The 26,303-nt window shown below is 39.3% G+C and overlaps 1 protein-coding gene across 1 annotated transcript in view; it reads right to left on the minus strand.

Annotated features, from left to right (window-relative positions):
- The window catches only part of adgrd2 (adhesion G protein-coupled receptor D2), a gene marked incomplete at both ends in the record, with an annotated part of 70,460 nt that overhangs the window by 33,443 nt on the left and 10,714 nt on the right, over positions 1 to 26,303 (minus strand). The window contains 4 exons of the mRNA XM_080738478.1: positions 229 to 363; positions 18,017 to 18,131; positions 22,789 to 23,097; positions 24,426 to 24,520. Of these exons, the coding sequence (XP_080594604.1) occupies positions 229 to 363; positions 18,017 to 18,131; positions 22,789 to 23,097; positions 24,426 to 24,520 (654 nt within the window). The remainder of the gene's footprint in view (positions 1 to 228; positions 364 to 18,016; positions 18,132 to 22,788; positions 23,098 to 24,425; positions 24,521 to 26,303) is intronic.

The following is a 26,303-nucleotide window of genomic DNA, read 5'->3' on the forward strand; positions in this document are numbered from 1 at the left end:
GCACTCGGTGCCGCGCTGTGAGCTTGTATATCTGCTATTTTTCAATAGTTAAAGCATAAAATAATGATACACAAATACCGTGTACCCCGTTCTGAACGGGTTTAATAAGTGCCTCTATTTGTTTGCCGCGAGAAACATCAGTGGAGGGATTGATAAGTGTTTTTCTTTTTACTGTGTTGCAGAAGAACGCACAAGAAGAGGGAAGAAAAGTGGCGAGCTAGCGCGTACCGTTGTTATGGAGATTGTGAACCATCTGAGGTGGCACGGAGATGCAGTCCAGGCTGCTCTCTCTCTCCATCTCTGGACCGCAGAAGGTGGACGCCCTGGACCCTTCCTCCAGCGTCTTCTGCTGGACCTCCAACTCTGAATGACAAAGTCAAGTGAGCTCAGGTGACATTTTGTTTAACCTACAGTAGTTCAACACTTTTGTACTTTTAAAACAGGGGTTCCCAAACTTTTAATCCGAGGCACCCCACATTATAATTTTCACTCCCAGCAGCTTAAATAGCATATCGTCGTTGTCGGGTGGAAACCTTGTATGTCCAAAAGCCGATCTACAAGCACACAACGTGCTTGTAGATCGGCTGTTTTCACTAGTTTTGTGCGACAGTCTTGTATGATGAAGCAGGGCTTTGCTTTACCAAAAGACGTACACATTTGAAACTTGGAGATACGAGGTTTCTGCCCGACAGTGATGATATTTTAGTGATTATGTTGCGAGGAAAACTTTGAGCTAACAGCCATTTTGGTTAGAACTGACTGAAAATAACTTTGTACTTCAAGTTTAAAATGATACTAAATATTTTTTTATATTAAGTGTCCAAATAAATTCAAAATATTATCAAATTATCTCGCGGCACCCCTGGACTGCCGTCGCGGCACGCCAGAGTAGTAATATAGGCACAGTTTTTTTTTCTATAAATAGCCCTTCTAAAAATAGCCCTTCTAAAAATAGCCCTTCTAAAAATAGCCCATAGGCACAGTTTTTTTTTCTATAAATAGCCCTTCTAAAAATAGCCCTTCTAAAAATAGCCCATAGGCATAGTTTTGTTCTAAAAATAGCCCTTCTATTAATATAGGATTATTAATAGTATTTCTAAAAATAATATTTGACATCTGTTAGTGTGTGTGTGTGTGGGGGTTAGAGGGGGTGGGTGGTTGTGATTGACAGGTGACAGCTGGGGTTAGAGAGGGAGGGGGTGGTGTTGTGTGTGTGTAAGTGGTCCGTGGAAAGGTGTCAATTCTCACAGTTAAAGGTGTTACCAGGGACCCCTTCAACCTTTACAGAGATTCCATATTGTTTTCGTTGTTTGACAGCACAATCATCAGTGTATTTTGGATTCATGTCAATGTGTGTTTTTCAGATATTTAACCACCATCAAGTCTTAATAAACTACTTAGGCTGCTATTTTGTCACCCCTACACCAAACCTTTTTGCAGAAAACAACCAATCTACAAGCTCACAACGTCTCGCAGCGCGACACATTATGTGCATGTAGATCTGCTATTTTTTGGGACTATACAGTTCTCAGAATATGAACACTAGGGTTTCAGGCCGGGAACACATTTTGCTGTTTGGGAGGGGCTTACAGTACATGTACAGTATGTAGCAACATATTTGTTTTGTAGGCTAATTTCTGATTTAGCCCTATTCTATAGGTTAGGCCTAAATGGGTTAAACTTCAAGGACTCCTAGTTGAGAGAGATGTAGCAGGGACCCCCTCATCCTTTTTTTCTGAATTATGAGTGAGAAATACAATGAAAAGAATGCAAGCAACGATGTACCTACAGCGCTGGTATACGCAGTGCACATGTAGTAAGCATATGCAGACAGTGTATGCTTTATCGTCATAACATCTTGTGGATGAATCTACTAGTGAACCCTAATCTGGTAGTTATAGGTGGTACTGTATTAGGCAAAACATCATAAAGGGTAGAACTGGTACTGTACGTAAAAAACTCTGACATGAAATTCATGATCAATCCCTAACATTATACAGTGGTTATTACTAACAACACTCATAAGTTGAGTTATCACACTCTTACATACAATTTTTTTTCCCCTAATTATATATTTCAATAGATGACACATCCTGAAATGGTACCTAAGTTACACAAAATGTCAAATCTCACACAGTAGGTAATGCCTAATGCCAATGCAGTGAGTTAGAGAAGGATTTTCACCCTAACCACACCATGTACGGTATAGGGGATCATGGTTATTAGACAACTTATTGTTTTCTTTCTTGGGTGTTCTGTAGGCTAAGTACGTTTCTAATGAACATGCTATTACTCACACCATGTGCGTTATATTTACAGTAAAAAATGGACACATAAGCTGACTATTTAGTGTTTACATTATTCTACTTCACTGGTATAATAGCATGGATGTATGGAAGCACAGCTATACAATGCTACTAAATAAACCAGTGCTACTGTACCTTTCTATTATCCTCTCATTACATATTTGTTGTCCCACTACAATTAAAAAGCTCACCCAGTCACCCTCATACACATCTACAAAACCCAGTACATCAACAAAACATCAACACTCCAACATATTACAGCACAACAAAAGCTAGAACACATGCACAATGCAAAACATGAAACCAAAAAGTCACAATATTACTAACAATGTTACTAACAATGTGTTCAATAGACTAGTGTCAATAAACTAATAGTTTCAACCCTTAATCCTAAAACATCCAATAAGACAGCAGGTATATGGCTATATATGTTATATTCAGTCTGAATAGTAGTTTGACTGATTGAATGAAAACATTTTGCATAGGAAAGAGTACACTGGTAACAAGGCCATAACAATTATAGATTTGCAAACTGAAAGGTCTATGACATTAAGAGGAAGATATCCATATTTTAGGATTGCATGCATCATATTGTATTGAAAATGTGTAGATTTATTTATTTTTTGAGTACAGGCTTATAGATGGGCTCTTTTGAGTCCCAAGGCAACCAGCTTGTAGATGTGTTATTTTGATGGTAATAGCTTACAGATCTACTATTTTTACTGGGGTGGTGATGTAAGAGTATTATTTCCATAAGGGGTTGCATAATCTACTGGTAATATCGTATGTTTTATCATTTGGCTCGGTAGGGCTATGTATGTTGAATTCAAGGCATTAGTTGCGTTGTCAGTAGTGGTATTCCATCTGTAAGATAATACATGTAATTCTCATTAACATTACAAAATGAGAGAGGAACCATAGTTATAGATCTGCTATTTTCACTAGTTTGACTAGCTCAACTACTTATAGTTTTATTGCTGAGGTCCAATCTGGCTTTCAAGATGTCAAATGATTCAAAAGATCTATCTAACCACATCTTGATCACAAAGTGTAACTTAGTAATACAGTAAAACTTAGTTGGGTTTGTCTGCCAAACTATTTGGTCCCCAGTCATGTTGGATCATTCATTAGGTGTTTTCACTGTATGTAGTGATATGGAACAGAACTGATAATACACATGAAATTGTACGAATATTACAAAAATGATACAGTGTCAGCTTGTAGATCTAATATTTTGACTGTGATATATTCACAGCATAAATATGATTGTATGATTGGTATAATCCCTAATCAAATTATAACATAAGCACTAAAGCCATCATAATGTTAAAATTGGTAGATGTTCATCCAGTTACTGTTTTATTCATACAGTCAGATCATTTTATTACATGTCAATTCCCTATAGGTCTATTAATTCTTACCAGGCTACTGACTATCTCCACATTCAGTATTGGTAAACGAGGTTTTTTCTATTATTTTTATCTGATATTAACCCCAACTATGGTCTCTGCTACAACTATATCGACCCATCCCATAAACATGTTACAATTATATCAACAAAGCGATGACCGATTAAAAATAACCTCATATTAGTGTTTTAACCACTTGAACCATATTGGCAAAAATGACCGATCTACAAAGCTTATAGCTATAATGCGACAGACCTGTTACAGGGTAGGGGTCTGTGAGAAAATTAGTTTACTCTTTTTGCGTGTACAAATCTCAAACAGCCTAAATATGGGGTCTCACTGTGTATAACCTCATGATATGCATGGGACTAACCATGGTCAGTCAATTTACATTGTTTTCACTAAAACATCCCATTACATGAACATGTTAACATTTTTAAAGTTTGTGACATTAGTCCAATACACAGAAAACATTTATTTGTTTATTCGTATATTATCTATAGATGGGTTAAAATACTAGGTATTCCTAAAATTATACTAAATATTGCGTGAAATCTAAAGATTTAACTTGAATGACAGGCGGATAAAAGACTAGTTCCCATACCAAGAGTTGAACCGGGGGTTGCCGGGGTGAAAACCAGGAATCCTAATCGTTAGACCGTATGGGATGCAAATCGTACAAACTGTATAAGTGTACAGGCCAGACTACACAACACAACTATACAACATCAACATGCCTGCATAATATCAAATCAACTACTATATATTCAGCACAAATATACATCACCAACAGAAATCAACACCATACTCACTACACATTGCTAGTAGATCCACACAAAAACATAAAAAACACAACTTGTCCATTAACGTAAAGACAGAATACACAATATGTTCTAATAATAAAGTGTTCAATAGACTAAATTGCGCAATGCACTATGGGACGTTGGAAAGCCGTGGATATAAAAAAGGAGAATGAGAAGTTTACTTCAGTCTCTTTTTCAAAAATGGATAATACCCATCAATTGGGGCTAGAAAAACAGGATTATGGCGAAGTAGCGACCAATGTATTGTATACCTTCGCTAAAGATGTAGAAGAATCCTTAGGCTTTAACGAGAAAGATGGAAAGCCCACAATCTTTCCCGGAATAATTTTTAAAGATGGAGAATATGTACCCACAGGCATAGATCCCTATTTTGATGGATTTATGCAAGGTCGAATTAAATGGATGAATGATACTAATGGAGGGAAAAATATCCCACCAGATGATCATTCAATGTACGCATCTGAAGCAGCTCTATGCGGCCTTCCACCACAACACGTGTCCAGTAGCAATTCAAACAATGATAGTGCTTTCAATTTTAAATCATCGCAGTTTGAGTGGTTAGGGGAACCGGCTAACATGGAGCACACAGGGGTAGGGGATAATCACCGCTGCGGAGCCTGCCACCTTCTGCTTTCAAAGTTTCTGCCAGGCGATAAACTTTTAAATCAGCATGCATTCTACAGCAGAGGAGAATGTCCGTATCTCAAAGCAAACTATACACCCGACCGGTTAAAGATTGCAATTGGTCAGGAGAGATTCCGTAGAGGATTTATTGCGCATCCAAACATAATCACAGCCCCCGATGCATGGAAACTACCCGAAATGAAATTAACAAACAGGATATATGTGACACTGGCTACACAGGAATGGTGTTACTTGTGCGGACGTTCAGCTGGTAATCATGTGCAAAACTGTTACCAAAAAATGACAGAACTCATACATAGCCTTAACAACGGGCTTCTCGAATTCAAATTATAGTTAAAGTTCTTACAACCGTGATTATACGGTGACATTGTGAATATGTATACGTTGGAACCCTTGTGTATTTTAGCTTTTCTGTGTGAGCACTTGCTATGCAAGTGCAAGTGCTGGTCCTCATACCTTTAATCATAATGAAAATAATGTTTTATTTGCTGAAAGCTATGTGTAATTAGTTGATGATTGAGTATAATCCTGACTAATAATGCAGAATTGGTTTGAATAGTATGAAAAGAGATCTTACAGCACATGGATGGTTCTACAAACTGCGTTCATAGCTACACCACCATGTCTTGATTGTACTTATTGTACTATTGTGTAAAGCTAATATTAGTATTAGTTCACCTATGAAAAGAAGAAAAATAAATAAAACACTATAGACATCAATATTGGTTTATTATGAGTTTTCTTTCTTCCAAATGTACTTATGATAAGCTTAAAAAATGGGGTATATTGCATATGCATGTATCCACAATTTGTTAAAATATTTACCACTAAACATTACTAGACATCACTATGGAGTACAGTGGTAAACATAATTATTCAGTTCCAGCCTACGTCACTGTGGGTGTGGTCCTACAGAATGTATAAATGGTGACTACCATGACTGAGCATTTATAAAGCTCTCCAATTCTCTGATCCCTTTTCTTTTAAATTTCAAAGAAAAACGAATTCTTACAAGTAAAATGGACACTCATCGTTTGATTTACCAGGATAAGGATGATCTGATATGGGATTTGTCTAATGAACGTAAAATGCGATGCCATTTTTCGCCACCCACCCTTTTTCCATTTGTTGATCTGTATACATTGGAAGATGGGGAAACATTATGTTCAGATTTGCATCATGTGAGGGTTTATGCAACTGAATTTAAGAGGTTTGAGACTGCTATCAAGGATTTCACCGATTATTTGCACTGGGGGAGATGGGCCAAAGATGACTACATCAAGCCCTCGGATATGGTGAAAGTAGATGAATCGATGCCTTCTCGTTTATCGGACGGAGAAGCCTTCCTTATCGATTGTTCACGATCATATTTATGGTTGTTGGTGAGATTCAAGTCAATGGGACCAACTTTTGAAAGACCAAAGACTGTAATGGCCAAAGAAATGTATTTTCCAATCCGTTAAGCCTTTCATGCTGGTGATTTGTGGCTTCTGCAGGACGTGCTGAAATTAATCAATGGGTTTTTCAGAAAAGCAAAAGAGACTCACAAGATGATGTTACTGGATGATCGCCTGAACGGTGTAAATCGTGTAGTATCAGGATTGTCTACAAACTACCTCTCTACAAAGAAACCCAAGCGTATATCCCTGAATAAACCACAACACTTACCGGAATATGACCATAAGCTCGGTTGGATTGATTCCATAAAATCATCTGAAAATTCCATAAAATCATCTGTGTTGGCTCAAGAACTAGAAACCGATGGAACAAAGTAATATGTCACACCAATATGTTGTGTTGATGTCATAATTATGTGATAATTATATTATCACAATACGTGTTTATGTGTAACGTGTGTAAAGATCTATCATGTTTTCTTGTCAAAAATAAAAATATCAAAATTCTATATATTCTACCATCCTACAGTACACAGTACACACTATAGCCAATCGTTAGATGGCTCCCCTTACTTATCCACAATCCTACCAACCACGCCTATTGCCCTGCTTACACAATATATAAGGTAATTGGTCGTAATGTACTCTTCACCAGTAACCATGGCAGACTTGCGTCACCAAGCTGACGAACCAAGCTCTATCATTACTCTTCCAACTCTCTCTCTCACTTTCATGTCTGATACGGATGGTATATACTATCCAAGCCCTGGTTCACCTTCGCCATCACCTGTGGACTATTCTACACCTTACTTTTCGCCACCCGATTTCTCACATCTGGCAAGTGAGAAAGAGGAAGGAGAACCCAGTGATAGTAATGCTCTAAATCTATTATATGGATGGTCAGCAAATGATATGATCAGAGAAAACGCTAAAAAACTTCAATGCATACTGAGGCATGATATCCTTTATATCCTTCAGTTGACCTTTGGACATGAAGAATATTTGTTGGATCAGGAGGACTACAATAAGCTCAAGCATATGGTATACAATAACCCAGACAGTTCACATACAGTTCAAACACTCTTGGAACTAATTATGGCCAATGGTGAAACTGCTTGCAATGAGTTCCTATGTTTGCTACAAGGGTCAGATGCAATAGAAACATATCCTAATCTGCAGTACATGCCATGGTGCAGTCATCCAAGCGGGATTGACAATGGAAATATAACGGCAAAAGATATGATACGGAAAAACCGTTCAGAAATTAGAAAAATACTGTGTCCAGATATCAAATATGCCATCCAGTGTGTTTTCAAAATCGATGAAAGCCCACTGGTGTTTTGTGAGTACCGGGACCTCATGCAAATGTCTTATTTTGATGCATCATATAGGCTCATTGATAAGATCATGAACAAGGGTGAAAAGATTTGCCAAGTGTTCCTGTCTCTGCTAAAAGATGCAAAACTTACAGATAGGTTTCCTGATCTGATGAAAATGCCTTGGTACGGTCAACCAGCAATGGTTTTTGAAACAGAGGGGGAAGGATTTCGTTTCAAGCAGGGAATATCATTTACAGAGATTTTAAGGCTAAACAAGTCTCGACTGCAAGAAATAATCATGTCAGACATGCGATTTTTCAACGATTGTGCTTTCCAATCGAGGCTTGTTGACAATGTATGCTATGCACAGCTCATGGACACACACTTCCCCTACACAGCAGCTGTTGAGCTTTTGGATAAAATTACGTGCAAGGGTGAAGAATTCTGTCATGGATTCATAGCTATGTTACAAAATAATGAAGTAATAGCAATTAGACCTGAATTGAAGGCATTGCCTTATGCAACACAACACCAAGGACGTCCTGGATACATGGCTTGCAGAGATACAGTCAGGAGAGCACAAGACAATATAAGAAAAAACAAGACAACACTTCAAAACATCCTGATGTCAGATATTGACAATCTCTTCAAGCTTATTTCACTTATCTGTGAACGAAAACTAATCACACCCCTGGATAGGTATCGTATATCCTCAGACCCAGCCACTGAACTTGTGGACACGATTATGGCCAAGGGTGAATCAACATGCAATGCTTTCCTGAATATTCTGAAAACAAGACGTGTAATATTAATGTTTCCTGCTCTGAAGACATTGCCCTGGTACAATTCTAGTGACCCTGTAGAACACAAGCAAAAAAGGAAACGTGTGCTTACAGTCAAATCAATTGACAACAACATGAAACCAGAAGCAAAGAAAACAAAGAAATGATCTTTTGATTGATTTCAATCAATTAGGGGCAATTAGGACATCTTTAGGCTATATCACATTAATGTTGGGTTAACATGGGTTGACCAAATTAGCTATCTAATTATAGGGTGCTCCACCCTCTCTACCAACCACGCCTATTGCCCTGCTTACACAATATAAGGGTATTTTGCGTACAGTGCTTTTCACCACCACCCACCCTACCAACCACGCCCTATTGCCCTGCTTACACGATATAAGGGTATTTTGTGTACGGTGTTGTTCACCAGTAACCATGGAAGATTTTGTTGACAAGCCCAACTCTACCACTACTCTTCCAGAGGAAGCTATAAAATATGAGCCATGGGCAGAATCTGTCAGTGACACAGATGATGAAGAATTCTATGCCCTTGCGTATGGTCCTTCACCTATACCATCACCAATATTTTTTGATGATCCTCTGGACTTTAGTCTCGATGCTCCACCATCTTCACCTGTGGGCTATTCTGCACCCTACTCCTCACCACCCGATTTCTCACATCTGGCAAGTGAGAAAGAGGAAGGAGAACCCAGTGATAGTAATGCTCTAAATCTATTATATGGATGGTCAGCAAATGATATGATCAGAGAAAACGCTAAAAAACTTCAATGCATACTGAGGCATGATATCCTTTATCTCCTTCAGTTGACCTTTGGACATGAAGAATATTTGTTGGATCAGGAGGACTACAATAAGCTCAAGCATATGGTATACAATAACCCAGACAGTTCACATACAGTTCAAACACTCTTGGAACTAATTATGGCCAATGGTGAAACTGCTTGCAATGAGTTCCTATGTTTGCTACAAGGGTCAAATTCAATAGAAACATATCCTAATCTGCAGTACATGCCATGGTGCAGTCATCCAAGTAGGATTGACAATGGAAATATAACGGCAAAAGATATGATACGGAAAAAACGTTCAGAAATTAGAAAAATACTGTGTCCAGATATCAAATATGCCATCCAGTGTGTTTTCGAAATCGATGAAAGCCCACTGGTGTTTTGTGAGTACCGGGACCTCATGCAAATGTCTTATTTTGATGCATCATATAGGCTCATTGATAAGATCATGAACAAGGGTGAAAAGATTTGCCAAGTGTTCCTGTCTCTGCTAAAAGATGCAAAACTTACAGATAGGTTTCCTGATCTGATGAAAATGCCTTGGTACGGTCAACCAGCAATGGTTTTTGAAACAGAGGGGGAAGGATTTCGTTTCAAGCAGGGAATGTCATTTACAGAGATTTTAAGGCTAAACAAGTCTCGACTGCAAGAAATAATCATGTCAGACATGCGATTTTTCAACGATTGTGCTTTCCAATCGAGGCTTGTTGACAATGTATGCTACGCACAGCTCATGGACACACACTTCCCCTACACAGCAGCTGTTGAGCTTTTGGATAAAATTATGTGCAAGGGTGAAGAATTCTGTCATGGATTCATAGCTATGTTACAAAATAATGAAGTAATCGCAATTAGACCTGAATTGAAGGCCTTGCCTTATGCAACACAACACCAAGGACGTCCTGGATACATGGCTTGCAGAGATACAGTCAGGAGAGCACAAGACAATATAAGAAAAAACAAGACAACACTTCAAAACATCCTGATGTCAGATATTGACAATCTATTCAAGCTTATTTCACTTATCTGTGAACGAAAACTAATCACACCCCTGGATAGGTATCGTATATCCTCAGACCCAGCCACTGAACTTGTGGACGCGATTATGGCCAAGGATGAATCAACATGTATTGCTTTCCTGAATATTCTGAAAACAAGACGTGTAATATTAATGTTTCCTGCTCTGAAGACATTGCCCTGGTACAATTCTAGTGACCCTGTAGAACACAAGCAAAAAAGGAAACGTGTGCTTACAGTCAAATCAATTGACAACAACATGAAACCAAAAACAAAGAAAACAAATAAATGATCTTTTGATTGATTTCAATAAATTAGGGGCAATTAGGACATCTTTAGGCTATATCACATTAATGTTGGGTTAACATGGGTTGACCAAATTAGCTATCTAATTATAGGGTGCTCCACCCTCTCTACCAACCACGCCTATTGCCCTGCTTACACAATATAAGGGTATTTTGCGTACGGTGTTGTTCACCAGTAACCATGGAAGGTTTTGTTGACAAGCCCAACTCTACCACTACTCTTCCAGAGGAAGCTATAAAATATGAGCCATGGACAGAATCTGTCAGTGACACAGATGATGACGAATTCTATGCCCTTGCGTTCGGTCCTTCACCTACACCATCACCAATATTTTTTGATGATCCTCTGAACTTTAGTCTCGATGCTCCACCATCTTCACCTATGAATTACCCTACACTACCTTCCATCACACCATGGCTTTCAGCATCCTCTACGGTGGATTCAACTCTGACTATGGACCAGCTTGATGGTCTGGGGAATATAATCCTTTTGGACATTATAAAAATATGCGTCACCAAGCTGATGAATGTGATTATAAATGATCAGTGGAAAGATGACTGCGAGGGATGTCAAATAGATCATCCCAGTCAAATCGAACATCGATGCCTATACCCCATCCCAAAATATTATGTATTCAATCGTTTTAAACAGTTAATGAATAAACTATGGACTGGTCGATTCATACCAGGGGTTATGTGGGTGTTGGAAACTCAAGGAATTGTCACTATACCGATCGACCGAGTACAGGGCATATGTGAAGCTATTCTGTATGACCTGAGGAATGTGAATGATATCATGAAAAAAATCGATAATGACATGAATGTTGATCATGTGTTGGGTGGATACATGAAGAAAGATGATTTGCTGAATGAATTTGTTACATTTTGGAGTAACTCATCACCAGCTGCATAAACATGTACTGAACTATAGTTCTCAATAATGTATATTTTACTGAGAAGAATGAAAGAAGACCTAACATGACCTAGATTCAATTATTTAATGAACTCTGTGTAAATTATTATTATCACTTTGTACTCCATAGTGATGTTTTGTGTGTGAATTCAGTCAGTTGTATTGTATATCATTATATCCTTGTAAATACTTGTTCCTGTTTACTTGTCTAAATAAAATATACGAATATACTTGTTGGTTGTTGGTTTTACTGTATTAGCTTTGACCTGTTGACATGTTGACATGTAACCCAAAATGATATACATGCATTTTGAACCATTTTCAATAGCTATGGTTCATGTTCATGCTCAGTTATTAAATAATACCTGTGTATAATTGTGTTTACCACTGTACTACACAGTGATGTCTAGTAATGTTTAGTGGTAAATATTTTAACAAATTGTGGATACATGCATATGCAATATACCCATTTTAAGCTGATCATAAGTACATTTGGAAGAAAGAAAACTCATAATAAACCAATATTGATGTCTATAGTGTTTTATTTATTTTTCTTCTTTTCATAGGTGAACTAATACTAATATTAGCTTTACACAATAGTACAATAAGTACAATCAAGACATGGTGGTGTAGCTATGAACGCAGTTTGTAGAACCATCCATGTGCTGTAAGATCTCTTTTCATACTATTCAAACCAATTCTGCATTATTAGTCAGGATTATACTCAATCATCAACTAATTACACATAGCTTTCAGCAAATAAAACATTATTTTCATTATGATTAAAGGTATGAGGACCAGCACTTGCACTTGCATAGCAAGTGCTCACACAGAAAAGCTAAAATACACAAGGGTTCCAACGTATACATATTCACAATGTCACCGTATAATCACGGTTGTAAGAACTTTAACTATAATTTGAATTCGAGAAGCCCGTTGTTAAGGCTATGTATGAGTTCTGTCATTTTTTGGTAACAGTTTTGCACATGATTACCAGCTGAACGTCCGCACAAGTAACACCATTCCTGTGTAGCCAGTGTCACATATATCCTGTTTGTTAATTTCATTTCGGGTAGTTTCCATGCATCGGGGGCTGTGATTATGTTTGGATGCGCAATAAATCCTCTACGGAATCTCTCCTGACCAATTGCAATCTTTAACCGGTCGGGTGTATAGTTTGCTTTGAGATACGGACATTCTCCTCTGCTGTAGAATGCATGCTGATTTAAAAGTTTATCGCCTGGCAGAAACTTTGAAAGCAGAAGGTGGCAGGCTCCGCAGCGGTGATTATCCCCTACCCCTGTGTGCTCCATGTTAGCCGGTTCCCCTAACCACTCAAACTGCGATGATTTAAAATTGAAAGCACTATCATTGTTTGAATTGCTACTGGACACGTGTTGTGGTGGAAGGCCGCATAGAGCTGCTTCAGATGCGTACATTGAATGATCATCTGGTGGGATATTTTTCCCTCCATTAGTATCATTCATCCATTTAATTCGACCTTGCATAAATCCATCAAAATAGGGATCTATGCCTGTGGGTACATATTCTCCATCTTTAAAAATTATTCCGGGAAAGATTGTGGGCTTTCCATCTTTCTCGTTAAAGCCTAAGGATTCTTCTACATCTTTAGCGAAGGTATACAATACATTGGTCGCTACTTCGCCATAATCCTGTTTTTCTAGCCCCAATTGATGGGTATTATCCATTTTTGAAAAAGAGACTGAAGTAAACTTCTCATTCTCCTTTTTTATATCCACGGCTTTCCAACGTCCCATAGTGCATTGCGCAATTTAGTCTATTGAACACTTTATTATTAGAACATATTGTGTATTCTGTCTTTACGTTAATGGACAAGTTGTGTTTTTTATGTTTTTGTGTGGATCTACTAGCAATGTGTAGTGAGTATGGTGTTGATTTCTGTTGGTGATGTATATTTGTGCTGAATATATAGTAGTTGATTTGATATTATGCAGGCATGTTGATGTTGTATAGTTGTGTTGTGTAGTCTGGCCTGTACACTTATACAGTTTGTACGATTTGCATCCCATACGGTCTAACGATTAGGATTCCTGGTTTTCACCCCGGCAACCCCCGGTTCAACTCTTGGTATGGGAACTAGTCTTTTATCCGCCTGTCATTCAAGTTAAATCTTTAGATTTCACGCAATATTTAGTATAATTTTAGGAATACCTAGTATTTTAACCCATCTATAGATAATATACGAATAAACAAATAAATGTTTTCTGTGTATTGGACTAATGTCACAAACTTTAAAAATGTTAACATGTTCATGTAATGGGATGTTTTAGTGAAAACAATGTAAATTGACTGACCATGGTTAGTCCCATGCATATCATGAGGTTATACACAGTGAGACCCCATATTTAGGCTGTTTGAGATTTGTTCACGCAAAAAGAGTAAACTAATTTTCTCACAGACCCCTACCCTGTAACAGGTCTGTCGCATTATAGCTATAAGCTTTGTAGATCGGTCATTTTTGCCAATATGGTTCAAGTGGTTAAAACACTAATATGAGGTTATTTTTAATCGGTCATCGCTTTGTTGATATAATTGTAACATGTTTATGGGATGGGTCGATATAGTTGTAGCAGAGACCATAGTTGGGGTTAATATCAGATAAAAATAATAGAAAAAACCTCGTTTACCAATACTGAATGTGGAGATAGTCAGTAGCCTGGTAAGAATTAATAGACCTATAGGGAATTGACATGTAATAAAATGATCTGACTGTATGAATAAAACAGTAACTGGATGAACATCTACCAATTTTAACATTATGATGGCTTTAGTGCTTATGTTATAATTTGATTAGGGATTATACCAATCATACAATCATATTTATGCTGTGAATATATCACAGTCAAAATATTAGATCTACAAGCTGACACTGTATCATTTTTGTAATATTCGTACAATTTCATGTGTATTATCAGTTCTGTTCCATATCACTACATACAGTGAAAACACCTAATGAATGATCCAACATGACTGGGGACCAAATAGTTTGGCAGACAAACCCAACTAAGTTTTACTGTATTACTAAGTTACACTTTGTGATCAAGATGTGGTTAGATAGATCTTTTGAATCATTTGACATCTTGAAAGCCAGATTGGACCTCAGCAATAAAACTATAAGTAGTTGAGCTAGTCAAACTAGTGAAAATAGCAGATCTATAACTATGGTTCCTCTCTCATTTTGTAATGTTAATGAGAATTACATGTATTATCTTACAGATGGAATACCACTACTGACAACGCAACTAATGCCTTGAATTCAACATACATAGCCCTACCGAGCCAAATGATAAAACATACGATATTACCAGTAGATTATGCAACCCCTTATGGAAATAATACTCTTACATCACCACCCCAGTAAAAATAGTAGATCTGTAAGCTATTACCATCAAAATAACACATCTACAAGCTGGTTGCCTTGGGACTCAAAAGAGCCCATCTATAAGCCTGTACTCAAAAAATAAATAAATCTACACATTTTCAATACAATATGATGCATGCAATCCTAAAATATGGATATCTTCCTCTTAATGTCATAGACCTTTCAGTTTGCAAATCTATAATTGTTATGGCCTTGTTACCAGTGTACTCTTTCCTATGCAAAATGTTTTCATTCAATCAGTCAAACTACTATTCAGACTGAATATAACATATATAGCCATATACCTGCTGTCTTATTGGATGTTTTAGGATTAAGGGTTGAAACTATTAGTTTATTGACACTAGTCTATTGAACACATTGTTAGTAACATTGTTAGTAATATTGTGACTTTTTGGTTTCATGTTTTGCATTGTGCATGTGTTCTAGCTTTTGTTGTGCTGTAATATGTTGGAGTGTTGATGTTTTGTTGATGTACTGGGTTTTGTAGATGTGTATGAGGGTGACTGGGTGAGCTTTTTAATTGTAGTGGGACAACAAATATGTAATGAGAGGATAATAGAAAGGTACAGTAGCACTGGTTTATTTAGTAGCATTGTATAGCTGTGCTTCCATACATCCATGCTATTATACCAGTGAAGTAGAATAATGTAAACACTAAATAGTCAGCTTATGTGTCCATTTTTTACTGTAAATATAACGCACATGGTGTGAGTAATAGCATGTTCATTAGAAACGTACTTAGCCTACAGAACACCCAAGAAAGAAAACAATAAGTTGTCTAATAACCATGATCCCCTATACCGTACATGGTGTGGTTAGGGTGAAAATCCTTCTCTAACTCACTGCATTGGCATTAGGCATTACCTACTGTGTGAGATTTGACATTTTGTGTAACTTAGGTACCATTTCAGGATGTGTCATCTATTGAAATATATAATTAGGGAAAAAAAAATTGTATGTAAGAGTGTGATAACTCAACTTATGAGTGTTGTTAGTAATAACCACTGTATAATGTTAGGGATTGATCATGAATTTCATGTCAGAGTTTTTTACGTACAGTACCAGTTCTACCCTTTATGATGTTTTGCCTAATACAGTACCACCTATAACTACCAGATTAGGGTTCACTAGTAGATTCATCCACAAGATGTTATGACGATAAAGCATACACTGTCTGCATATGCTTACTACATGTGCACTGCGTATACCAGCGCTGTAGGTACATCGTTGCTTGCATTCTTTTCATTGTATTTCTCACTCATAATTCAGAAAAAAAGGATGAGGGGGTCCCTGCTACATCTCTCTCAACTAGGAGTCCTTGAAGTTTAACCCATTTAGGCCTAACCTATAGAATAGGGCTAAATCAGAAATTAGCCTACAAAACAAATATGTTGCTACATACTGTACATGTACTGTAAGCCCCTCCCAAACAGCAAAATGTGTTCCCGGCCTGAAACCCTAGTGTTCATATTCTGAGAACTGTATAGTCCCAAAAAATAGCAGATCTACATGCACATAATGTGTCGCGCTGCGAGACGTTGTGAGCTTGTAGATTGGTTGTTTTCTGCAAAAAGGTTTGGTGTAGGGGTGACAAAATAGCAGCCTAAGTAGTTTATTAAGACTTGATGGTGGTTAAATATCTGAAAAACACACATTGACATGAATCCAAAATACACTGATGATTGTGCTGTCAAACAACGAAAACAATATGGAATCTCTGTAAAGGTTGAAGGGGTCCCTGGTAACACCTTTAACTGTGAGAATTGACACCTTTCCACGGACCACTTACACACACACAACACCACCCCCTCCCTCTCTAACCCCAGCTGTCACCTGTCAATCACAACCACCCACCCCCTCTAACCCCCACACACACACACACTAACAGATGTCAAATATTATTTTTAGAAATACTATTAATAATCCTATATTAATAGAAGGGCTATTTTTAGAACAAAACTATGCCTATGGGCTATTTTTAGAAGGGCTATTTTTAGAAGGGCTATTTATAGAAAAAAAAACTGTGCCTATGGGCTATTTTTAGAAGGGCTATTTTTAGAAGGGCTATTTATAGAAAAAAAAACTGTGCCTATATTACTACTCGCCAGGGTGCCCCGTCACCCACTTTGAAAACCCCTGTTTTAAAAAGCCATAATAAGTGTGCCGTCTGTTTCAAATAGCTGTTTTGACTTTGTCGACCAGTCGGAGTCCTACCTGACAACAATGGAATGTATCAGTGTACTGTAAGAGGTGAGAGATTACCTCCAACCACTGAAGATGTACTAATCAAATTGTATTAACATACTCTACCCAAACACATTGGTTATAATGCTTTATTCATTAAAACAAGCCCTGGATTGTAGCTTCAAGGATTGGACATAAGGCATCATAAGCAAGCACATCAAAAGCCATTATAATAGCTGATATCACAAAATATCATCATGTAAATTCAGCATGATCAATTATCATGATGCGTTTAGATTTTAGATTAGGCTATGTATATTTTAAAGAGACATTGTTTTACTCAAATCTGTGCTTCTGGGGTTCCCTGGAACAACATATTTTGAGAAGGGTGTCCTTGGGCATAATACATGTCCTTGACATGAAAATGGTTGGAATTCACTAATATAGAAACATAGAAACATGGGGTTTTCAGAAAATCTAATTTTTGTCCGAGGAATGCGACAAAAAACTAAAAAAATATTATTGAACTCAAGTCCCCATGAAGAAAAAAAAAGTCATTTTGGGGGTGAATTACTCCTTTAATGGTAGTTAAGGGGCCCTGTGCACATGTGTGCGTGCGTCTGTGCGTGCGCGTGTGTGTGCTCATGCGTGCGTGCTCGTGCGCGGTCCACTCTTAACTCACTGATGTTGGGGGTGTGAATGAGCAGGCGGCCCTCCTTCTCCTCCATCAGCCGGGGGCTCAGGCTGGTCACCATCCGGTCAAGGCTCTTGACCACGTCCATGGGACCGCTCACCACCTGAAAACACACAACGGGAGCACCGCACGATCACTCACAGCACGCCGCACTTCAACCGACTTGCCCTCCTCCAAGCGCGTCACAAGGGGTGGGGGGAAGTGGGCCCTAGTAACTTTAGCTATTGAAAAAGAGCAGATATACAAGCTCACAGCGCGGCACCGAGTGCCGCGCTGCGAGCTTGTAGATCTGCTATTTTTGAAAAGTCGTGAAAATGTGTGAAAATCTTTGAATATATCTATTTTTTAAGCGAACATATGCAACTCAAATTTTGCTTCTGGAGGGTCCCTGGAACTAAATATTTTGAGATGGGGGGTCCGTGGCCAAATACATATCATCTTAGGGGTCCTTCACAAGAAGAAGTTTGAGCACCACTGTCATGGAAACATAGGTTTCTTTCACACATTTTCACGTTCTTTTTCAAAAATAGCAGATGTACAGGGTTCAGTGCCGCGCGCTGCGAGCTTGTATATCTGCTATTTTTTCAATAGTTAACATTCACGAGGGGCCCGCAGTGAATCCTTGTACCCAGGCCCCATAATTTGGTGTGACGCCCCTGCCCTCCTCCAAAGCAGTCATGAAAAATTGGGAGAGCGTTTATTTTTCATTTTACGGCCTTTGAAAACGAAGGCACAATCGCAGTCGCTTTCATTGCGTTTTCTTTTCTTTCTTTTTTTTTAACCGCCTGCAGCAGCAAACAGTCGGCAGGCAGTTTGGCTGGAGATGGCGCGTGCACACGCACACACACATGCACATGTGCACGCATGCACACACGCACACCTACACGCGCGCGCACACACACGCACACACGCACGCCGTTTCAATGAAGATGGCCTATAATGTGCGGCACAATCATGGATTTTAGCCCTCCTTGTCTGTTTTGAACTCCCCCACTTCCCTTTATGAATTCAATACACCTCACCTAAGAGCTCATCTCCGCAGAAAGTACACTCCTCTGCGCTGAGAGAGACACAGACAGACAGAGAGGGGGGGGGGGGGGGGTGGTGGTGATGGTGGTGGTGAGAGAGAGTGAGAGCAGAGCAGGGACGTGCAGATAATGTTAGAGAGGCAGGGGCTGAGATTTCAAAAAGGACCTTTTGGTGGAAATATCGAAAACAGCAGACCTCCAAGCTCACAACGCGTCGCGCTGAGCTTGGAGGTCGGCTATTTTCAGTGTGAGACCACACTGAGCTATAATCAAGTCAATACTTGAGATGTGGTTTAAACGGCATGGATTTCTACACAGAGAGGGCAATTCTTTCGACATAAGATGCTGCATTCAAGTTCAGGAAATGTCGGACACAAGGCAATTATCTTGAATGCTGCCTTTCATGTATGGCATGGAAAGAGGGGGGCATTTTCAATCCTTTCACCATAGTAAAAACTGCATTCATGGTCTGGGAGAGGGCACTTTTTAACAGACGGATAAAAGGGCAGCTAGGGGCTCAAGCCCCCTTTCATGTCTACGTGTGCACGTGCCTGAGAGAGAGAGAGAGAGAGAGAGAGAGAGAGAGAGAGAGAGAGAGAGAGAGAGAGAGAGAGAGAGAGAGAGAGTTTGCGTACGCGCCACAGTGTTTCAGTGTTTTTCTTATCCATTCAGTCTGGGGCGAAGGTGGCCTTGGAGCTCGGAGAGTCCTTGGGGAGGGGAGGGGAGGGTGGGGAGGGTGGGGGGTGGAGGGGGGAGTGTTGGCTAGAGAGGAGGTGAGTGCTGATAGAGGCTGAACACTTTGCCATAAGGCTACAACAGTACAACATCGATGATCTCCCATTCATTTTATACCTTTTTTTCCCCGTTGTAAATTATAGATTTGTCTTTTTATTTGTCCGTTTGAAAAGGGGGCGCACCGTGCGATGGAGGAGGCTCGAATGAACGCAATCTACCTTATTGTGAGCCAAGCAAGCAAGATTACTTTTTTCAATATACTGAGTACAAAACAGTGATGCTGGCTTTCAAAGCAGCCAAATGCATGGCACCTCCATACCTCTAAAGCCTGATCAACCCCTACAACCCCACCCGTTCACTCAGATCAGCTGACACGGAGATAATGACAGAACCCTCACTAAAAACCCCAGGACAAAAATCCTCTCGTCCTAGAAAATTTGCCCTCCTGGCCCCCAAATTATGGAATAAACTCCCTGTCGCAATTAGAACTACAGATTCACTCCATAGCTTCCGCCGTGGACTGAAAACTCACCTCTTCAGACTCCACCTAGGCCCATAGCACTTACCGTAGCACTTGCCATCCCCCAGTGACCATACATACATACTAGATAGCATTTACATTTTTTAGGTTTTTATATAAAGCTTTTTTCTACGTAATTTTTCCAGATTGATATTTCTATGTATTTGATGTATTGACGTTGATGTGTTAGCTTAGCTTGCTTATTGTTTGATGTATTACCTTACTTATTGAAAGTCCCTCTAGCTTAAGAGCGTCTGCTAAAAGCCTAAATTGTAAATTGTATAAAAATGTATTTATTTTAGTGCCACTGCATGTGAAAATAAATGTTTCAATACATAATCTAGTCAGGCATTAGCTGGAGTTTTACGGTGGCTGATGAAATATGTTTGTTTGAATCTTTATTAAACCAAGCTTTTCCACCATCAGACTGGTGATAGTGATGTAAAAACATGTATGCACTATGCATGTAACCCTACTGACCTCTAGTGGCTCAAACCTGAAACGACAACTTATTCTGAATCTCAGTCAGTGTGGATTCCAGTGGTGGAAGAAGTACTGTACTCTGATTTTGGATTGGTAAAAGTAACCACAATGTAAAAATACTTTGTTTAAGTAAAGGTCCTGCATTCAAAATCTTACTCAAGTCAAAGAACAAAAGTATTTGCATCAAAATATACTTAAGGTAGCTATGCTAACTATACACATTTCAGAATGTTAGTACTGTAATGATTGATTATTGATTAACCATGAATCCCCTATTTTATACATTGGCTATTTGAAAATAGACATTCTACAAGTTCACAACAGCATTTTAGATTTCTGTGTTGGCTATTCAAAAATAGCAGATTTACAAGCTCACAGCGCGCCACTTTTTGCCACTTCACTTCGTACATCCACAGAGACAGCGTTTTAAAATCATTTTGAATGTTTTTTTTTTACACAAAACTTCTCTTCTGGGGGGTTCCTGGAACAAAGCACTATATCAGATGGGGGTCTGTGGTCAAATATATATCAATTTCGGGGACTTTGACTCGAGAGCTACTGCTTTAGATCAGTGGTTCTCAACCTTTTCAGGATGCAACCCCCAAAATAATCATATTAACTGGGACCCCCCACCCTGACAAGCACTAAGTGTTGAGGCATTACATTTTGTATAACACGCGCATTCAACACTGTAATTCTTTAGCAAATACATGGACATTATATTTCAACACATATGGACAAACATGGATGTGCACCTTGACATGAATTCAGAAATTACACACATTTATCAATAGACCAAATGTAGCTATATGGAATGGAAAAGTAATTATACCCCCCCCTTTTTTTTCTTTCTTAACATTTCTGAATACAAGGCACAAGTATAGTATCCATACAATCGAATATTTGCTTTGCCAAACGATTCGATACCGATTATTTGCATTGTAAAACGATACAATAAGATACAAAGCCAAACGGTACGATATTTTGCTGTTTGCATATCGATATAGTTGCAAATTAAACATTGATATTTCGATTCAGTTACCATATCTTTACACCCCTAACACAGGGTTCTTCAACAGGGGGTCCGGGACCCCTAGGGGGTCCTCAGAGTTACTACAGGGGGGCCACTAAATCTTAATGATCATGTTTTTACATGAACCACTTGAACCCTAGCATCCCTATTCTGAGTGGAACATTAGCCAAAAATAGCAGGTCTATAAGCTTACAACGGCTTGTAGATCTGCTTTTTTTGGCAAAGAGGTTTGTAGAGGCAAAAGAAGAGCAGACTTAAAGGCCCAGTTCACCTCTGGGACAACCAGATCTTATTTTATTGTTGTTTGGGACACGATCAACACAATCCTGAGTTATTTTTTGTGTTCAATCTGTGTTTTGAGATATCTTAGTATTTCAGCATTAATGATGATACACAAAATTGAACACAAAAAATAACTCAAGATTGTGTTGATCTTGTCCCAAACAACAATAAAATAAGATCTGGTTGTCCCAGAGGTGAACTGGGCCTTAAAGGCCCGCTGACACGCTCCAAAATCATAATATTATGATACTGTAGGTCACGTGGTCTCTCGGTCTGAAACGGTCTGAAACTCATGTCACAGTGTAATCTGCCCCTCGCCCCCAACAACAGCTGACCAGTACAGTAAGTAGTCTAAGTACAGTCAATTAATTTGATTGGCTTATAATTGTGCATTCCACAATGACATCATAAACATATTAACTAATATTTTAAGATGACTTTTTAAAGTGACAGTACCCCTTTAGATGACAGTCCTACTTTAAGTATTTGACGGTTCAAGTGGTTAAATGTCTGAAAACACACATTACTCCAACATGATGACAGTGCTGTCAAACAAGTCAAATCCATGAATATCTTCCATCTGCAACACAATTGTATTCAATATGTAGTGGGGGTCCCTGCTTCATCTCTCTCTCTCTCAGCTAAGGGGTCCTTGGAGACCCCTGCCCCTAATACATACCTCTTTGATGGCCAGCCACTGGAGGGCGTTGTCCTGGCTGATGAGGCTGTCTGCCAGGCTGACAAAGTGGCGGCTGAGCTCCTGGGCTCTGCTGCTGCTGCTGCTCTGGTTGACCCCAGCGGGGAAGGAGGAGGGGTCCTCGGAAGGGAGGTCCGCGGCCAAGGACAGCAGCTGGACCAGGGACAACATGTCTGCCGGCTGCAGCCCCTCCCCCCCCTGGGTGTCCGCCAGGGCCTGCCTGGACATGTCCAGCAGATGACACACGCCGCCCACGCTCATCGTCGTCTCCCCCAGCACCCCGTCTAGCACCTTAGGGATTGGAGAAACATGCATGACAGAGGATATTCAAGTTCATTAGTAGTGATCAGGGGGGGCAGTTGTCCGGATTTAAAATGAAGCAAACACGGAACTACTATATGATTGGCCACTAGGTGCGCTGTTCTGGTACCAAAAAGCAACATGTTCTACATAGGATTCCATTCATTTCCCCCGAACTTTTACATTTGATTTTCTTACGTTAAAGAGGTGGTGCCATAGTTTTGTACTTTTTCTGATTCAAAACCTACAGTATGTTGAGAAGTACTGGACAACCAGGTTGTCCTCCAAATCTTTGTGTGATAGAAACTTTTTTATATTAATCACTTGGAGACCGCTCTCTTTTTTTTCATCTTTTTTATATTAACCACTTGAAACCTAGCGTCGGAGAACTTTAGCCAAAAATAGCAGATCTACAAGCTCGGAGAACTTTAGCCAAAAATAGCAGATCTACAAGCTCGGAGAACTTTAGCCAAAAATAGCAGATCTACAAGCTTACAACGCCTCGCAACAAGATCGGCTATTTTCAGCAAAGAGTTTTGGTGCACAGGGGAAAAAGAGCAGACAATAAGTACAGAGTGATTCAAGTGGTTAAATATCTGAAAACACAAATTGACACGAATCCAAAATATACTGACGATTGTGCTGTCAAACGATGAAACTATGGAATCTCTGAACAGGTTGTGGGGGTCCCTGCTTCAACTCTCTCAACTAAGGGGTCCTTTGCCTGAAAATATTGAAGACCCCTGGTTTTAACTAATGGCTGTACATGGACACACCTGTGACATTTACCAGTCTGTGGCTGGTGGCAGGTGTAAATGTACCACCCTGGCCACACCTCATCATGCTTTTTTCGCTGACCTAAAGGCCCAGTGCTACCTTGCTCTAAAAGGCAGGTGTTGTACATTATGTGAAACCTTCACCCCCACTGCTGGAAAGCAGCACGTCTACAGAGACAGACCACCCACCACCTTATCAAGGCAGATGCCCCATTCATACAACCAGGAAACCTTGACTTTTACAGTGCTAATACATCACACCCGTTGTCTTCTCTCTTTTTTTCTGTGTAATTAGCAGAGCTATTAACTGACATGATTGGCCTTTTAAAGTCCAGGAACCAAGGATTTGTCTTTGAAATGTCCTGCCCGAGGTCAAAATCACAGTCAGTCGCGGTTTTAAATCCATTCTTAAGACCACATTCCCATCACACCAAGATCAATGGAGCTCGTGGAACTGTGGAGAGCTTTAGGGAACGGCGTTCGAAAGAAAGAAAGAAAACTAAAGAAATAATGTGAAAGGAGGTGTAAATTGGTTTAGCTTACGTGGGAGTTGTTGGTTAGAGTCATCAGGTGTTCCATGAAGGGGGTGGAATGAGAGCTCTGGTTCTTAGCTATCTCCGTCATCTTGAGGTAACGCTCTATGATAAAGATTACATAACATCCATATATAGATATACATATAGGTACAGTATGTGTGCATATACAACTGTGTATAACAATGCTTTAGGTCAAGGTTCCGGGGCCCCTAGGGGGTCCTCAGAGTTACTACAGGGGGTCTTCCAAATCTTTCTGTGATAGAAAGGAAAAATAAATAAATCTCCTTTTTAGCCAGATTCTTAACCAGATTCTGAGAACTTTAGCCAAAAATAGCAGATCTACAAGCTCACAATGCCTCGCAGCACGAGGCGTTGTGAGCTTGTAGATCGTCTATTTTCTGCAAAGAGTTTGGTGTAGAGGGGAGGAGTATTGACAGTTCAAGTGGTTAAATATCTGAAAACACAAATTGACATGAATCCAAAATACACTGATGCTTGTGCTGTCAAACAATGAAACTATATGGAATCTATGATAAGGTTTTTGGGGTCCCTGCTTCATCTCTCTCTCAACTAAGGGGTCCTTGGCCTGAAAACATTGAAGACCCCTGCTTTAGGTCATTCTTTTAAAATGCTAAGATGATTAACATTGTTTACTGTTCAAACTGTTTCAACACATTTTAACAAAGCCAATACATCCCTCTTCTGAAGTAAAACAGTAGTACAGTAGGATGCAAAGCAATCCAGGATAGCGACTCCTGATTGATGGGAACTGACACTGCTATGATAATGATGTATTCTATAGAGGCCACTAAGGCCTGGGAGGGGCACATGAGGGTACAAAGAAGGAGAGCGTTTAATATCTTAACCACTTAAACCCTGGTTGACCAGGGTCGCCCAAGGGTCTATAATAGAGCATCGCATGCAGTTGAAGCCCCACCCCGTATTCACTCTGATGTCGGAAGCGTTTTCCGCATTCATTTCTTCCATAGACATTTCATAAAGTATTTATTTAAACGTTTTTAAGCCTTGGACAAAGCAACCTCGGCTGGAGAGGAATCATGACAATATTCAAATTTTTTTGAATGCAAAGATTAGCTGAAAAAAGGGCAGGGTACAAGACTGTGTACATCATTATTTTTTTAAATTGCAGAAACTACACTCCCAGAATGCATTGCGAATGACACTTGTTTCCTGAAATATAGCCCTTATATCACGCTCAGTTTAGTTATCCAGGCCAGCATATGGCCTGAAATGTTGTGTTTGTCATCTCTGTGGACGCTCTTATCGTCATCCTTAACATAGTGCATCATATTTTGTAAAAGAAAGACGATCGCTCACGGAGTTCTGCTGAAGTGCAATAATCCGCCGGGAAGACAGGGGGCAGTAGCTACTTCCGCGGTTACCGCAAGATATGTGAAAGAAGAAGAAGCTAGACCAATCACAGACGTCGAATTCACGGTATGTACATGTTTAGCAGTATGGGTAATGCAGTTCTTCTCCGTGCGATCTTGATTAAAACGTGTTTTTACTAAAACTAGAGTGATTGCATACATACTCAGGGGTTCTACAGGAGCATATAGAACCATTTTACAACCACCAGCCTAGTGGTAAGTGTACATTGAATTACTACGACTTTGTGGCTGATAATGAAAACCCCTATGGTAAGAATGAATGGCGAGTTTGCTTCCGACACCTCACTGCGATGCTCTATTGCCTTGGTCTCCTCCTTATTGTTTACGCTCTATATATAATCTTTGCCTATCATGACATGGCATGACATGCTACAGTATGGTTTGTGATGTAAACATGATGGACAATCTCTAGAACAAAAGTTATCCTTTTTTAGCCTTAAAGGAGTAGTTCACCCCCAAAATGGCATTTTTTC

This window comes from Nannobrachium achirus (genome assembly GCF_963921795.1).
Source record: "Nannobrachium achirus genome assembly, chromosome: 12".
NCBI lineage: Eukaryota > Metazoa > Chordata > Actinopteri > Myctophiformes > Myctophidae > Nannobrachium > Nannobrachium achirus.